The following is a 17,181-nucleotide window of genomic DNA, read 5'->3' as shown; positions in this document are numbered from 1 at the left end:
ATGCTTCAACAAAGTTTGTGAGGTGGTCTACAATAACTAATAAGTATCTATATCGCCCTGTTTTTGGAAGTTCAGTAAAATCTAATTGAATCTTTGCAAAAGGTCGATGTGCCAATTCTCGTCCTCCTCCCGGGACCCTTTTTCTCATGTGTTGAGCATTTACCCTCCGACAAGTTATGCAATCATTTACGATCCTCTTTGCTATATTATAAATCCCTATACACATATAATATGTGGCAAATTGATCCACCAACGCCTGAGTACCCCAGTGCGTCTGTTCATGAAATCTCCGTAGCACCCTCATAGCTACTGATTTTGGTAACACTTCCCGTCCATCAGGCAGTACCCATTTCCCTTTATCGGTTTTTTTTTTTTTTGAACCCCCATTTGTGTCATCTTGTCTTCTTCTGTATTAGTGAAACAGAGTAAGGGGAGGGGAATGGGTCCATTCGACCACAGGGAGTTAGTCGGCCCGCACTTGTAGCAGTTTTTATAAGGCGGGCTTTCTTCCTCTGAACAATTGCATTCAATCCCATCAACTCCCCATTCACTCCAGCAATCATAACATGGAAATTCCTTTAAGCCTTTCCCACAGTATTAAGTATTATATTAAGCATTATTATATATTATTATATTATTAATTATTATATTAATTATTATATATTAAGTATAAGTATTAAGTATTTCCCACAGTCTGGGCAATCTTCCCTCGTTCTTATAATTCTTATACTCATTAATGCTGCCCTTTTTGCCTCCTGATCTGCTAGATTATTACCCCTAACCTGAGGGGTGAGGCCTTTTTGATGCCCTTTTATATGTACTACAGCAATTTCTTTGGGCTCTCTGATAGCTTGTAAAACCTGGGTAATCAATTCCTGATGTATTAAACCCTTTCCTTGTGAATTGATGAGCCCCCTTTCTTTCCATATTTTACCAAATGTATGTACTACCCCATAAGCATATTTTGAATCTGTATATATTGTACCGCTTTTATTTTTCAACAATTTTAGGGCCTGCAATATGGCATATAGCTCGCAAGCTTGGGCAGACCAGCTAGGGCTCAAAGGTCCAGATTCCACTATCTCAAATGTTTTCTCGTTTACTAACGCGTATCCTGATTTTTGCTTTCCCTCGACTACTCTCGAGGAACCATCCACATATATCTGTTCACCAATGGGTAATTCCACTTCCTCTAGATCAGGTCTCAATTTCGTTTGCTCTTCTATATTTCGGAGGCAATCATGTCCTAAGGACTCATTTGGTTCCCCATAAAGAAATTGAGCAGGGTTCTGTAGGGAGGTTGTTCCTAAGGTTAATTTTGGAGAGGAAATCAAAATTCCTTCATATTTTAATAATCTGGCGTCAGTGATACATTTCTCTGCCTTCTGTTGCAGTACCCCACATATATTGTGTAGAGATATTACTTTGATTTCCCCCCCAAAAGTGATCTTCTGTGCTTCTTCCACTAACAAGGCAGCAGCTACCACTACCTGCAAACAGTTTGGCCAACCCCGGCTAACCGGATCCAATAATTTAGACAAATAGGCCACAGGTTTGTTTTTTTTTTACTCCCTGCCCATTCTTGGGCCAGCACTCCGTATGCTGTGCCTTCTGCGCTGTTCACAAAAAAAAAAAAAACAAAACAGCCTCCTTAAATCTGGTAAGCTTAACACTGGGGGGGGGGGGCGTACTAGTTCCTCCTTTAACTTGTTCAGTCGTTCCTCATCTTCTTTTGTCCATTTGAGTAATCCATCCTTATTCAGCTTGTTATATAAAAATTTAACCTTTCCACTATAATCTTCTATCCATTGTCTACAGTATCCGGTCAACCCTAACAGTTGCCGTACCTGCTTTTTAGTTCGCAGGGATGCTAAAGCCAATATTCCACTGATTCTGCCTGGGTCTAACTTCTTAGTCCCCTTACTTAACTGGTGACCCAGGTACTTTATCTCTTGCTCCACAATTTGTAATTTTGCCCCTCCTTTTTCTTTTAAAGGGTACAGAGAGTACAGATTAACTCCATTCTCTGAGCCAATCCAAAGGCTTGCATATTCGCTCTCCTCTAAACAAAAAGGTTCCTTTGCACTTACATAAATGTTTAAGGCTTGGCAAACCCAGTCTTCAAACGACCCGAATATGGGCCAATAATTTGCCTACCTCCCCAAACTTCAACACAATAATGAATCATTTTTACTTTATCCTTTCCCCGCCTAAAAGGGGAATCACTCCAATTCTTAATCATTAACCCCAGTGGACTATCTGGGGGAATAGGGGGCAACCTAGCACTAGGCATTACCCCACCCATGGGACCACAAGGCTTACTCTTCTTCTGTCCCATCTTCCGGAGTGCCTTCACACACACACACAGAGCCGCTTCCCCCTGGTCGTGGCCCAGTCCCTCGCGGGATGTGGGAACCGCACTACCGAGGGGTCCGCACTCACTTCGTCCGCAATTGGACGTCTCACACAGACGCACTCCGGGATCACCAACCCCAACCGAACGGATCACCGGCCTATACTTACCCACCCCGTGGGTCTTCGTTCGGTCTTCGTGCACAAAGATTGCTTGGGGTTACCGGTTTTATTTGCTTGTGCCTAATTTTGGGTTCGTCGGTGAAGGGCTCGAGCGGGATTTCCCGTTCCCGGGGCCGCCGAAATCGGCGGGGCGCCTCCCCTAGAGGGATTCCCAGTCAATCCGCCTTCATCCGAGTCACGGCACCAAATTTGTTATAAGTGAGACCATACAAATTTCTTGGTCTATCAGAAATATTTTATTAATTAAGCAGGCACAAGCAAAACAGCGCTGGGCGGCTGGGGAGTCTCCGCTCCATCACAGCACGCAACTTTCCCTTTTCAGTGTCGCCGTTTTATAGCATCCAAGTTTCGGCTTGTCAGGACTTGTTGGACCTTCTGAAGCTGCGCAGTTCGTTGTTGGGGGTCGTTGTTTTTCTTTCAATGATCATGCGTTGTGCTCGTGTTCAAGGGGGAGGGTAGTGAAGCGGGAAACAGTATTTCACAGAGTCTTTGTTTTACCAAGGATGTTTATCCAACACCCCCTCCCCACTATCTACTTGCTTAGTCTTCCCCCTTAACAAGGTCGTAAATTGCAAAACCTTATCTTCTCAGCAGATCCTCTGAATTCCTTTTAAAGACAATGAACAAACACCCGCTAATTTATCACATGGGGCAAGAAGGTTGGTGCTTTTTCTGCTTGTCCACTGCTGCCTACAATTAGGCAGTGTGCATGAGTGCCCCTTCCATCCCCACCCTGTGCTCAGCCCCAGGCAAGCAGCAGGCGTGTGGATTCTTCCCCCGAAGGTGAGCTGCACTGAGCATCCCTTTCCCATATTCGCTGCCGTGAGACAAGTAAACATATTAGTCATTAAAGCTATTGTGATTCTCTGGCTGACTCGTGCCTTCAGGAATGTCTTTCTGGGGGGCAAAATTAAATTGCTTTTCAAGTGCGCGTGGCTTTGATGTCCAAATATGCCTGTTGGGTGAAGTTCATAGTTCTCAGAAGTGCTTAAAATGCAGATATGCTGTTGTCTGTTTTCCTTTCCTCCTGATTTTTCAGGGTACAGATTTGAAACTGTCCTGAAATAATACAGGTGTATCGGCAAAATACAACAATTTACTTAAATAGCTGAAATATAAGATGTGATAATGACTGATAAAGGAGTTGGTCCTTTGAGGGATCTCTTATGCTTGGGGGTTTTGGGTGTGTGCTGTGGCGTATTCTCTTTACAGGCGGTGTTTTTATTTTTTTTATCTTGTGATGTAACCCTGAAATTCCAGACACTGCAAGGCAGATAAGCCCCATGAGAAAAAGCAAAGCTGCATATGGTCTGTTAAATGAGCACTGTAGGGCTGAGTCCCTTCTAAAGTAGTAGTTTCTATCAGTTTCTACAAAAGAAAAGGCAGCCAAAAAACTAGAAAGATGTCCTCCTCCATGCTGTTTGAGGTGGCCTGTTTGGGTAGATTTGATCTGTGATTTTCTTTTCCCCTTATACCCCACAGCAGAGGTCGTGCATCTTGTGTGCCTTGTCCTTCAGGGAACACCTGCAGTGCTTAATGTGAGGCAGCTGGGGTAATTAGCGCTGTGTAAAGGTGATGTTTGGAGTAGTATGTTGTGGTGGTTTTATCCTCCTGGGCAGCTGAGGTCCACTACAACTGCTCTCACTTCCACCCTCCTCAGAAGAAGAGGGGGAGAAGAAAGTATGCTGGAAAGAAAAAAAAAAAAGGGGGGGGGGGGGTTATGGGTTGAAATAAGGATAATTAAAGGGAAAAAGGAGGCAAGAAAAGAGGAGGGTACAAGCAAAGGCCATGCAGAAGCACAAAGGGAAGGAAAAAAAACTCCTGTAGAGCTTAGTGATATGGTTTAGTGGAGGGCTTGTTAGTGTTGGGTCAGAGGTTGGACTGGGTGATCTTGGAGGTCTCTTCCAACCTAGATGATTTGGTGATTTTGTGATCAATGAGCAATGTTTGGCCACATCCTGGGAATCAGGGCTTCAATATGCCTGGCAGTTTTTTGGGAGGACTTCATGATGCCTTCATAACAGGGCCCCCCCTTCTCCTTTCCCACCTTTTACTGCTGAATGTGACCCCCCTATGGTAAGGAATATCCCTCTGGTTGCTTTAGGTCAGCTGCCCTGGTGATGTCCCCTCCTTGCCTGCTGGCTTTTGTGGGGGCTTGGAGGGAGTCTTGGTGCTGTGCCAGCACTGCTCAGCAACAGACACAACACTGGTGTGATACCAATGCTGTTCTAGCTCCAAGTGCAGAGCACAGCACTGTATGGGCTGCTGCAGGGAAAGTTAACTCCAGCCCAGCCAGACCCTGTACTCTGAGTTGAGGATAACAGGAAAAAAAACCTGACAGGTGCCTCATTTGCAAGTGTTGCCTGCTTTGATGCTTTCCATGTGCTTTCTGTAAGGATGTGGTTGAGAACTAGGAGGCTGTAAGTCAACAGCAGCTGTTGTGTGTTTCTAAAAAGCTCCTCCTTGCCTGTGCTGTGCGTCAGCTCATATAAGCAGACATACTGCACCTCGCAGGCCCCCAGACCAGAAGTAAAAGGAACACATCAGAGTTTTGGAACACTTTCACAATGATCTTATTGACTTTTCGTGGGCAGAAGCTACAGTTTGGCTGTGAAGCTACTCCAACTTGTTCCCTTGGGGTAGAGTCTGGGATGTAGATGGCCTTACTTCCCTTACTATACCAATTTGAGGTCTCTTCTGTAGTGATGCCAAGGAAAAGAGCACTTTCCAGGGATCCCCTTTTGGAGGCTTCACATGAATTTGGGGAAGAGTTCCTGATACAATACATAAGTTGGCTGAAGCAGTGGGAGGGCATCCCTGACCTCATGTTAATCCAGTGGGTACCCAGGTATTACCCAGTGCCCTAAGGTCTAATCCTGCTGTCGGCCGGGGTGTTTTCAGCAGGTCACTTCGATGCTATACATCAGCTCCCCCACCTGCAAATCAGGGATGCGGATATGGATGGGAGGGGAAAGAGGGAAGGAAGGGAGGAAAACAGGGTGGTCTGGGGGTTTTTTCTCTTTTACAATGCTTTTGAGGATACAATTTGAAGTGTGAAGGGTTTATTTTTATTATCATTACAAAATCCAATTTGAATGCCCTATTCAAAATGACCAGTTTTTCTCCTATCAGTATTGAATAAGGAGGTTAATCTCTTTAACAATACATGAGCCTTTAAACTGACACAGCATTTCCTTCCTTTCTTTAGTTGCACGAGTTTCTCAATGTTGGCAAGGGGATTTCTGATGACATTGCACGAAGATTTCCAGTGTACGCTTTGGACTTCACTGACGGTATGTTGGCCAATGTTTATGGAAGCATTGGCCTGATTTTAAATTTTTGTGATACAATGTCCTGTTTACAGTGTGCACTGAATGTTCTTTGATATGTGTAATAGCTCTCATTTCTTATTCAAAAGAATATGTTGATAAAAGCCAGTGAATAGGTGGTGTGGCACATCGTAGATGAGAAGCTTGCAGTGTTCCCTTAATGAAGGTGCTAGCTTTATGTAGATTTTGTTTTTTATTAAACAATGAGGCAGTTAAATAGATTGATTATGGGTGTGTGCAAACACAGATCAACTCATAGAGACCTAATTAGTCAGTGGTGGCCTAATAGATCCTTTCTGCTGTCCTGGTAAGCCAGAATCAGTAGCCATTATGAAGATGCTGTTGGAGTTGAGAATGCTTAAAGAAAACCCAAGCAGTGCTAACTTCGGCTCTGTACCCCTTAAAAACAAGATATAGCTTGTCTGCTGTAGTCAGATCACTGGAACAGCAATACAATGCTTATACTGAGCCTCATGTTTTGGGCTTTATATAGCTCCTGTGATGGCCTTCTTGGTTTTCAGAGTCACTTTCTCCCTTTCTACTTCGGGCTTTCAGAGGTTCTTAAAGGCCATGAAAAATCTTTACCAACAGGGTTACACAGCTTCAGCCTGATATGGAAGCATGTTCAGTTTCTTACAGCTTTTTGGGAGACTTATTTAATATCTTCAAATATCTGGAATCAAACCCAAAAGGTTTGCATGAAATACAGATGCAGAGTGTAGACAAGGAGAATCCAGGGGCTCTATCAAGCACCTTTCTGCTGTTAAACTCCTTATCTCAAGGCACAACTGTCCCAACACGCACCTCTGCCGAAGGCTGTCACCCTCGGAACTGGTATAAGAAGGCAAGATGCCCACCCAAGCCCCATTTTACAGAGAAGTATTTTAGTGCAAAGCCACTAAAGTCTAGCTAACACTACATTTTTCTGGGGGTCAAGGGCACGTTGAGGAGGAAGAGGGATCAATTATTTTCAGGGTAACAGCAAGGAGCCTGATGCAAAACAAAATAGTTTCTTGGCAAGTGTATCATTAGTACCAGGTCTGTCAGAGGACATAAGCTCCTGATCTGGACACCTCTGGAGTAGTTTCAGGATACTTCATCTCCATGGCTGTTGCTTTCTGGGGCTGTCAAAGTCCAGCAGTTCATTGTAAAGGGGAAACAAAGCACTTCAGAAGGGATTTGCTGCAAGACTGCTGTTCAAGGAGAAGCATCCTGTGGGGAACACTGAAACATGGCTGTCTGCTTGCTCCTACCTGTGGCTGTCTGCATCCTGAGTGCAGCAAACAGTTCACAAAGTGCACTATTTGATGGTCCTGCAGCCAACATCGTCTCTCAGCAGATCTTGGAGTTCTTTTCAGGGTCTGTGCTCTGGCTTTGCATGCATACAGAATAACCCGTATGTGCTGCTTCTTGGCCCTGGGTCTGTCAGCTATAGCAGGGTGAAACTTAAACTATTGCAGCTCAAATGTAAAGTTCACCTTAAGAGCTGTTGTGCTCTCATGTATGAGATGGGGGAGAGGAGGATTTTCAAAAACCTATATATGTTAGCATGTGCCACTTCTTCCCAGAAACCAGAAATTAAGATAAATTCTTTAAGGATCTGCATGGAATGAAAACCAGATGGAGCTTAAAGCATCTGCCATAAACCACCAAGACTGAAGGTGATCAGGAATGTGAAATTCCTGGACCATCTCAAAGCAGCAGTATACCAAAACTTCAGGGATTTGAGCTATCCAAATATCTGTGCTCCAGACAATCACATGTACATCATCAAAGAGCTTTGAATTGCAAAGATGCTTCTCTTTTTGAATGGTTGGAGTCTCTAAATCCTTAATCTGAGAAGCATCCTGGGATTTTGGTTTAGACAGATAAACCGATTAAGAGCAGGGTGATAAATAATAAGGCTTTTGTAGGGCCAGCAAGTGTTTTGTCAGTTGGACTTCTTGTGCGATTGATCTCATTCACATGCTGTGCAAAGCTGGCCTTTAAATTATCCTTAACCATCGTGATTTGAAAGAAGGCAGAAAGGAGTCATCTTCCTCTCTTTTTTTCCTCCAGATTAGGAATTTAAGTCTGTATTGGATTGTAGAAGTCTTGTCTGTTTAGTGCAGCTTGACTTCAACTACTGAACACTCAAGGAAGAGGGAAGAGTTTCCTCAACTTTTCCTCCAGAATTGGTGGTATGGGGGACTTCTAATAGGTCATCTGTTAGCAGGAGCATCTGGAGATGAGCAATTGGATTATGCTGAGTCTAGGAACACCTGTAATTTTTCTTTAAAATTAGGATTAAGACAACCCTTGTTTATGGGATTCTGCTTTCCTTTAAAAGAAGCTTGTACAGATCTGACCTTGTCAATAGGTTCAAAGCACTTGTGCTATCAATATTACACGCACATTCAGTAGAACCATAGGAGCTTCTTGATTTTTTTTTTTTTTTACTGGGACAGGTTTGAATGAAAGAGGGAATTGTGCCTGGGCTCACCTATAAGTTTCCCACAACCCCTTAAAGTTGTAACCCTTATTCTTTGGTGTATATTCTCTGGTACAGCAGAGGAAAGAAGACTTGCAGTGTGTGGTGTGCTCATGGGGGAATTTGAGGTGTCTGAGGCTTTTATAGTGAGCTTTGATGCTGTTTTCTGCTGTATCCCTTCACCTCTCACGGAAGGAAGGTGAATGGAAGAGATTATTCTGAACCCTGTTCTCCCTGACCTGTGTCCTTAGCCTACAGCAATGGGTGGGGAATAGTTTGGAGATGTGGATTTCTCCCTGTCCTTGGTCCTGCAAAGGGCGTCCCCAACCAGCTCCCACAAGGAACACGAGCTCATCTGCCAGCAGTGTCCTCAGGACCTGGTGGTGACGCTTTGCAGGAGGGAGAGTTCCCAAAGCTCCCTGTAATGTGGATATGCTTAGAAGGAAGGCTTGAAGGCCCTGGCTAAATGTGATTTGAGAGGGAAGTTGTGTTGCTGGCTGCCTAGGATAGCACAGAGCTCAAACCTAGTAAAATCTTGCCTGTGGCATGTGCCAAACCTTCACTGACTACCCCACCTGGCTGCTCTGGCCAGCCTTCTTGGCAGGATTGTGTCCTTTACAGAGGAGGAAAAATAGCAATTGCAGATAGGCCTCTTCCCTTAGTGCTTCTCCTGCCCTAGGTTAGATGTTGGGGTAGCTCCTGCATCGCTCTGCAGCCCTTCATTCAGGGCTGGATGCAAGAGTTCAAAGCCCAGCTGAGGTCTGGCTTTCTGGCACCGTGACCTGGGTTCGCAGCTCTGATTTGTTGCAGGTCTTTTCCAGTGGTTGGATGGGGATCTATAAAAGCATCTTGTTTTCTGTGTGAATGTTTCTCCAATAGGCTGGAAGAAATAAGAAGTTTAAGCTTTGAATCTTTGATTTGTTTCTTTGAGCTTCCCTAGTCTGAGCATATGCTTGGCTTCTCTGCCACAAGATCAGCTGGGTTTCCTTTTCCAGCAAAGTTCTTGGTCTCACTTGTGATGTGATTTACTCTTCCTAGGACTTTAGGGAAGATTTGTTTTCTGTCCATCTTCAGAAAACTGAGCAGAGTCCAGCACTCACTAACATAAGTGAAAGTCCAGCTTGAGGGCTTTAGCAGAAGTTTGTTTTGCATTTTATGACTAAACTTACGACAACCTACAGATATCTTCAATGTTTTTACTGTTGAAAGGTGACTTTTTTAATCCAGGTTTAATAGGCACATCATTGCTGATGCAAATGTGTATAATTAAACTTGCTTTGCATTAGAGATTTCAGAGAATTGGGAAGGAACGTTAATAGTCAAACACTTCACAATGTCCATCTGTCTCAGGCTTGGTTCAGTCAATCTACAATTAGCAGACTTCAGGAGCTCAAGTCCCAGCCTCTGGGTCTGTTGCTCTTCATTTATTGGTGCATAATACCGGGCAAAGTGAGGCCAGTAATGCTGCAGAACTCTCTGAAACTCTAACCTTGTAATTTAAAAAGAGACATTTCAGAAATTCAAGCAAGTAAAATAGAACTGTCACGTTGATGAACATAATTGCTTCCTCTTTCAGTGTGTAGATGTACCTTAATTTCAAGGGATTGCTTCTGTAATAGTCAGCTACTCAAATCTCACAGCTGGACTGAGTTGATTTTCAGCTATAAATTTACATGGTGCAGTTGGAGTGACACACTCCTTGATGGCTTTATGAGCCTGCTGCAGATGAAATGGCACCATAATGCAGCCCACCTTCTTTTAAATGAAGTAATGTCAGTCCCCGGGTTGCAAATAAACCCTGAAAATATTTAGCCAGATGTTGATTTTAAAAGGTAAGTTGTGATTAATGCTGGAATTTGGTGCTCGTCTCATCTGAGTCTGTATAAGGAGACAGTACTTGAGCAGTACTTGGACCAAGGGAAACCAGCTGATGTGATTTTTTTGGACTTCAGCAAGGCTTTTGACACGGTTTCCCATAGGATCCTACTGGACAAAATGTCCACCATACAGCTAAATAAAAACATCATACGATGGGTGAGCAATTGGCTAACGGGCAGGGCCCAAAGGGTTATGGTAAATGGGGCTGCGTCAGGCTGGCGGGCGGTCACCAGTGGGGTCCCTCAAGGCTCCATTTTAGGGCCGGTACTTTTCAATATTTTTATAAACGATCTGGATGTAGGAATAGAAGGTATTTTGAGCAAGTTTGCTGATGACACCAAACTTGGAGGAGTTGTTGACTCGATTGAGGGTGGAAAGGCCTTGCAGAGGGATCTGGATAGGTTAGAGAGCTGGGCGATCACCAACCGCATGAAGTTCAATAAGAGCAAGTGCCGGGTCCTGCACCTGGGACGGGGAAACCCTGGCTGCACGTACAGACTGGGCGATGTGATGCTAGAGAGCAGCCTAGAAGAGAGGGATCTGGGGGTCGTGGTTGACAGCAAGTTGAATATGAGCCAGCAGTGTGCCCTGGCGGCCAGGAGGGCCAACCGTGTCCTGGGGTGCATCAAGCACAGCATCGCTAGTAGGTCAAGGGAGGTGATTGTCCTGCTCTACTCTGCGCTGGTGCGGCCTCACCTCGAGTACTGTGTGCAGTTCTGGGCACCACAGTATAAAAAGGACATGAAACTGTTGGAGAGTGTCCAGAGGAGGGCTACAAAGATGGTGAAAGGCCTGGAGGGGAAGACGTACGAGGAACGGCTGAGGTCACTGGGCCTGTTCAGCCTGGAGAAGAGGAGGCTGAGGGGAGACCTCATCACAGTCTACAACTTCCTCGTAAGGGGGTGTCGAGAGGCAGGAGACCTTTTCTCCATTAACACCAGTGACAGGACCCGCGGGAACGGGGTTAAGCTGAGGCAGGGGAAATTTAGGCTCGACATCAGGAGGGGGTTCTTCACAGAGAGGGTGGTTGCACACTGGAACAGGCTCCCCAGGGAAGTGGTCACTGCACCGAGCCTGTCTGAATTTAAGAAGAGATTGGACTGTGCACTCAGTCACATGGTCTGAACTTTTGGGTAGACCTGTGCGGTATCAAGAGTTGGACTTGATGATCCTTAAGGGTCCCTTCCAACTCAGGATATTCTATGATTCTATGATTTTAACTGCAATTGAAGAGTGATGATTTGTGTGAAAGGGTATGTCAAATTTGTTGTTATTGTCTCCATTATGAGGTAAGTTTTGCTGCCCACCAGAAAGGATTCTTTGCTCTTTAGATCTCTTGTGGCTGAAAACAGACTTCCCTTCTACTGGAAATCTTGAACCCAACCATGGTGTGGCATAAGGTCCTCTGTGGTCAGCATGGACTCCTGCTTTAACTCCTGCTTTGCAAGCATTGAAGCTGAAGCCAAAAGCCACACAAGCTTTTATGATGCCCTTCAACGCTTCTCCCTTCCTTCCCCTGCCTTATGCTGTGGTTTATTTAACTGAAAGCTTTTTAAAAGGAGCCTCACCTCTTACAAAGCTTTCTCTGCTCAGAAAATGAGCACTTTTTGATTTATTTCTCTTGCCTGTTGCTTTACGAATGCTTTCAAATGGTGCTGCTTCTCTCCTTTCATGTTGAAGAGACTCATTTGTCCAAAACTGCTTGCTGAAGCCACACAGAGTCCCCAGAACAAGAAGTGACAATCTCTACTTGTAAAACTACCACTTGGTCACTACTTGCCTTGCCGAGCCTTTCATTTTTTCTAGGCAAAAATGTCTAGAAATGTCTCAGGCACTTGCAGCTGTGAGGTAAGAGCCTGTAGCTGTTTGACTTGATCACATGAGAAGACTTCATCTGCAAAAAAAAGACATTTTAGGCCCTGTGGTTGCCAAGAGTGGTCAGGAATGTGGTTTGTGGTTTCTGAATCTTCACAATAAGCTGAAAAGAATCTGCCTCAAAGTGGCTGGTCCCATGACTCCTGGAAGGTCAGGCTTACGTTTGCATGTTTGAGATGTCTCCCGTTAAGTTTCAGCACTGCTTGTTTTCTCTACTTTTTTCAAGGATGCGGAGCATCAGAAGTGCTGTTTGTGTCTGTCTTGTCTGCGAGCAGGAGCCATCACAAGGTGTCCTTTACTCAGGTGTCTGCCTGATCATTACACACCATCTCTGTTTTTTGGCTCTTGCATCCTCCTTCTGTCCTTATCTCTGCACTGCAAGCGGTGCAGAAAACAGATGTTTGATAAGATCTCAAAGTCATTGAGTGATTGCTTTTCACTCCAGTGATAGTTAGTCTGTTGTGGCAATGCTCAAATTTTCTCTGTTTGGCACCAGCAGCCTAAGACGCAAGGTCCTCAAGTCCTCCCTTCTGATTCAGCTCATTGGCTTGTAGCTCCCTCAGCAAGAGACTGATGCTAGCGTGGTATTTTGGGAGGCTTACGTGGGATTTTGGGAGCTTAGGGGCAGATGCGTGTGTGGGAGTTCACTGTTTGGGTGGCTTCCACAAAAGGTGATTTGGGTGACTCCAGGCCTGTACAGGTGTCTGCAGGGGCATCATCAAGGATGGTGGCACAGGCAGGTCGAAGGTTGTTGCAAGAGTGGGTTTTCTTTGGAAGAGGCTCTCTCTGAGGCTGCTCAATGGAAAAAAAAAAAAGGCCTTGAACAATATCAGATGTTGTCATCTTGTGTCATTTCTCTTATGGGGTGATATGAGCGCACTGAGGATGGACATCAGCCTGAAAACTGGAAAGGGGAAGATAAACTACTTTAGAGGTCCTTAAAGTCACAATATGACACTTGAATTCTCTTTCTGGCTGCTTTTGTTGTGGCCTGGCGTATGTGTTCCGATGGAGATGAGAGGGGGTGAGTGGATGGAAAGAAAAGAAAAGCCATTCTTTCAGAAGGCTTTTTTTTAAAGCAAAACTCTCTTAATGTACGCATTCCTGACCTCTTGTGCTATTTGTTTTTGTAAGTCTGCTAGCACTAATTGGCTCAGCATAGCACATTATTGATTCAAGCCTGTAACTCAGATTTCTGCCTAGGGGAAAGTGAAGTGCTTCATGTTTTCTTGCCCAAAGCATTGTGAGTTGGGAAGATCATCGTGAAACTTGTTAGGGCCATAGCAGAGATTGCCTGCAAAAAAAAAGTTGGTATTAAAAAGGCAGGCGATAGGGATTTCTGAGCCCTATGTTTCTGGCTTCTGCTTTGATCCTCTTCAGAACTTCTTGGGCTGGCAAAACCGAACAAACTGCTTCTGGCGTTCCCTGTTTTTGATGATGCCAGAGGTGTCTGTTGAAGCAGTCAGTCTGGTGGCATGTTGGTGCTTCTAGTTCAGGTCTCAGATGAATAGAACTATGGTTGTGCAAAAGCAAGTGTCAAAGACTACCTATATGTTTAAGAGCAAAGTGTGGAAAATTTCTACTTCTGCCTTTCAGTATTAAAAGGGTTAACGGTACATGTGGCTGTTGTGAAGAGGGTTTGAATGCTTTCCAAGTGGGCACCACTAACATTACTTTTTGGGTTTACACTAGGTATTATTGGAAACAACAAGGCTATAGGAAAATACATCACAACTATGATCTTTCTGTATTTTGCCTGCCTCCTTCCATCTATTGCATTTGGGTCCCTCAACGATGAAAACACCCGAGGAGCTATTGGTAAGTTTATCCTTTTTGTGCAGCTCTTTTTAGGATCCCGTATATTCCAGTTGGGTGGCTCTGGTCACTCAAAGTTTTGATTGCTTTTCTTTGCAGACTAAAACACCACTGGAGGTTTGTTTTTTTAAATTAGGCTCAGGAGTTTTTCCTCACAAGACAAGCAGTTGAACACTTTAGGCAGTATCATCAGACTCTGATGGACAGAGATGTATTCTACCATATTTTTAAATAATGCTTGCCTTATAACTATGCCATTACCTGCACATCCTTCCCCTAGGACAAGCTCCCATGCTTTTGATCTGAATTTGATTGCCAGTATCCAAACCACTGGTATAGTGGATGATGATTTGCTTTGTTCCAGCTGGGGCCCTGAAGCAGTTCCTGCTGCTATTGCAGTTCATTAAATTCGTAGCTGAAATCTTGTCCTGAAGGTCTCCTCCTGAATGAAACTTGATGGCATCCTAAATTATTGTGCAGTTGGACTCAATCTTTGTAGGTCCCTTCTTGAACTATTTTATTAATACAAGCTTGCCAGCAAAGGGTCTTTTCATATTTTCACAAAGTCTTACCTCTATATGTTCTAAATATTGTTCTCTGTGAATTCAGTGTTCATTGGTTAGAAAAAATGTTTTTCCATCCTTCCCAATTCTTCATAGATGTGCAGAAGACAATCGTTGGCCAGTGTATCGGAGGGCTGCTTTATGCACTCTTTTCGGGGCAACCTCTAGTTGTACTCCTAACTACGGCTCCTTTAGCACTCTACATTAATGGTAAGCCTATTAAATGTGTATGTTGGGGCCTGATGTGATTGCAGTTGGTGGAAAGGGACTTTGTATGAGAACCTTGCAAGCTCTGTTAGTGCTCTCGTTGTGTTTTTCTTAATCCAGTTTTAAAGGGGTGCTGTTGGTGCTGAGAGAAAAGGAATTTGATTCGTGTTTAGTTAAAGAAACTTGGTTTCTGATGGAACCATCTTGCACAGAAAACATTTTGAGAGTAAGCATTTCTGCTCCAAGGAGGAAATCTTTTTGTCAGGTGGTTTTCTCAGGGAGCCACGTTTAATTGTGTTGAAGCTAAGAGGCCAGTAGCAAGGGTTTGTTGTTGGTCTGAAAGTGTGATAAGTAGCTTTCCAGTTACAGCTGTGAGATATTACTGAGCTAGAGGTGTAAAGGAGCAAACTCAATCTGCATCTTTAGATGTGATCAGATGGGCTCCAACTAGCTTGAAAAGTTTAAGACATTTAAAGGTTTGAGGTTTTAGTTCATTGAGGTGACTGATTAAGCATGGCACAAAAACATGAGTTCCCTTGCTCAACAGTACCTGAAGTGTCAGCGAGAGCAAATTCCAAGGGCTGATTCTGTGGCCTTGATTCTTAGGGGAAAGATGCTTTGAGCAGCGTGGGAGAATATTTTTCATGTGCTTCTCCCTGTTTATAGTGGAGGGGGAGATGGGAAGAAATTTAGTTTGCCCAAAGTTTGCGTGGGGAGTGTAAGAACAGGGTTTTAATGGTGTCCACTGTAGGTGTTGGTTAGGCTGTCTTGAAAGGGGTTCACTTTCTCATCAAGCAGATGTGGATCTTGGGATGGTGATGACAGGAGCTTAATCTGACATGTAAATGCTTCAATTCTGCAGTCATCCGAGGAATCTGTGATGACTACAACTTGGATTTCAGTGCTTTCTATGCCTGGATTGGACTGTGGAACAGCTTTTTCCTCGTGATGTACTCCCTCTTTAATTTCAGTCTTCTGATGAAGCTCTTTAAAAGGTAGCTATTTTCAAGAAGTCATGTTTTGATCAGATTATTCAGCAAATGGAAAAATTATACATTCTACAAGCTCCTTAATTACAAACTTGCTGCAAAATATATTTCGTGAGATGAGGCTAGTATCATTTCGGCTTATTGTTCCAGCTTGAAAGAAGCTTTTAAAGATTCACTGTTTTTTTTCCTGAGTTGGAGTCTAACTAAAATTGGTATATTTTCATGTAAATGCATGAATATGCTTATTTCTTTTGAATGAAGTTGAATGCAAACTCTGGTAATGTCTATATTAATTCATGGGATTTTTTCCACAGGTCAACAGAAGAAATAATTGCACTTTTTATATCCATCACATTTGTGCTTGATGCCTTCAAAGGCATTATTAAAGGTAAGTCTTGCAATGATACTCTTCAGTCCAGGTCTCTGCTTTGCTTCATTGTCAAAGGGGAATATGAGGCTGCAAATATGCATGACGCTTGTTCCATGTTCTTTCAGGGTCTTCAGGAAAAGATCAAAGTGCTTGAGACAAGCAGCTCTGTGTCAGCAATTTATATGGATATGCAGAATTTCGATTGTCTCTAGTTTCAGTTAGCTGAGATAGGATTAGTTTTTTAACTTAGCAAAAGGAGAAACCATTATTAATGTTGCTGTCAGTCTTCCCCTGATATCACTCTTCTTGAATGATCCTAGCAAAAAAGTGATTTACATGCAGTGCATCTAGACCTTTTCTGTCCATGTTATTAAACTACATGGATGGAAGTAGTAAAAAAAAAAGTGTCCATTCTTATGAGCTGACACCCTTCTCCCTTAATGGCAACTTAAAAACTGCAGTGCATTCTAGAATGCTGCTAAAGCTATATTCTGCCTTTTCCACACGTGCTCCCCATTCTGGGTTAACTCCTGGATGTGGACCCGTGAGTAGCCTTCAGGTTTAACACATTTCTCTAGCACCTTTCTTTCCGACCAGGATTGGCAGGAGGTTTTTGTGAAGGTAAAAGTCATTAACAGAAATTACACATGGATGACAGCCTTTCTGTTCATCCCAACAAGGAACTGGACAAGTCTAGATTCAATGTGTTTTTTGATTGTCCAGTGGCCCCAGATTTGGGCCTATCCCCTTGAAATCCTTCAAGATGAACCTAACCATGCTAAGCACATGACGTGATTTCAAGGTCCTTATGCTTGGCTCCTCATAGTATCTTGTGTGTGAGGAGAACACCTTCAAAGAAGAGTCTTGATACTGCAAAGGAATTTGGAGCAAGACATTTCCTGGCTTTATTGGGAATCCTTAATTTGGCTCCATGGGCACATGCTTTGATTGTGCAATCAGTGTTTTTTTCTCTGCAGAACACCTGCCTCTTTCAAATATCCTGCACAGGCGAAGCCTGGTGAAAGAGAAGCTGCTCTGGCATGCTTTGCTTTCTCCTTGCTGAATATGCAGCTGTGTTTTACTCGAAGTGTCTTGTTAGTGCCCTGTTTTAGAGATGTGGAACAGCCTCCCTGTGGCACTGAGCAGTTGA

General features: G+C 43.8%; 1 protein-coding gene across 6 annotated transcripts in view; it reads left to right on the top strand.

The window, feature by feature from the left end:
* The window catches only part of SLC4A11 (solute carrier family 4 member 11), a 144,419-nt gene that overhangs the window by 104,552 nt on the left and 22,686 nt on the right, over positions 1 to 17,181 (top strand). For all 6 annotated transcript variants that reach the window (XM_083833302.1, XM_083833303.1, XM_083833300.1 and 3 more), the window contains 5 exons: positions 5,744 to 5,828; positions 13,780 to 13,905; positions 14,562 to 14,675; positions 15,535 to 15,667; positions 15,976 to 16,049. In XM_083833302.1, the coding sequence (XP_083689428.1) occupies positions 5,744 to 5,828; positions 13,780 to 13,905; positions 14,562 to 14,675; positions 15,535 to 15,667; positions 15,976 to 16,049 (532 nt within the window). The remainder of the gene's footprint in view (positions 1 to 5,743; positions 5,829 to 13,779; positions 13,906 to 14,561; positions 14,676 to 15,534; positions 15,668 to 15,975; positions 16,050 to 17,181) is intronic.

Source organism: Anser anser (genome assembly GCF_964211835.1).
Source record: "Anser anser genome assembly, chromosome: 4".
Taxonomy (NCBI): Eukaryota; Metazoa; Chordata; class Aves; order Anseriformes; family Anatidae; genus Anser; species Anser anser.
This window is presented reverse-complemented; position numbering and strand designations above follow the sequence as displayed.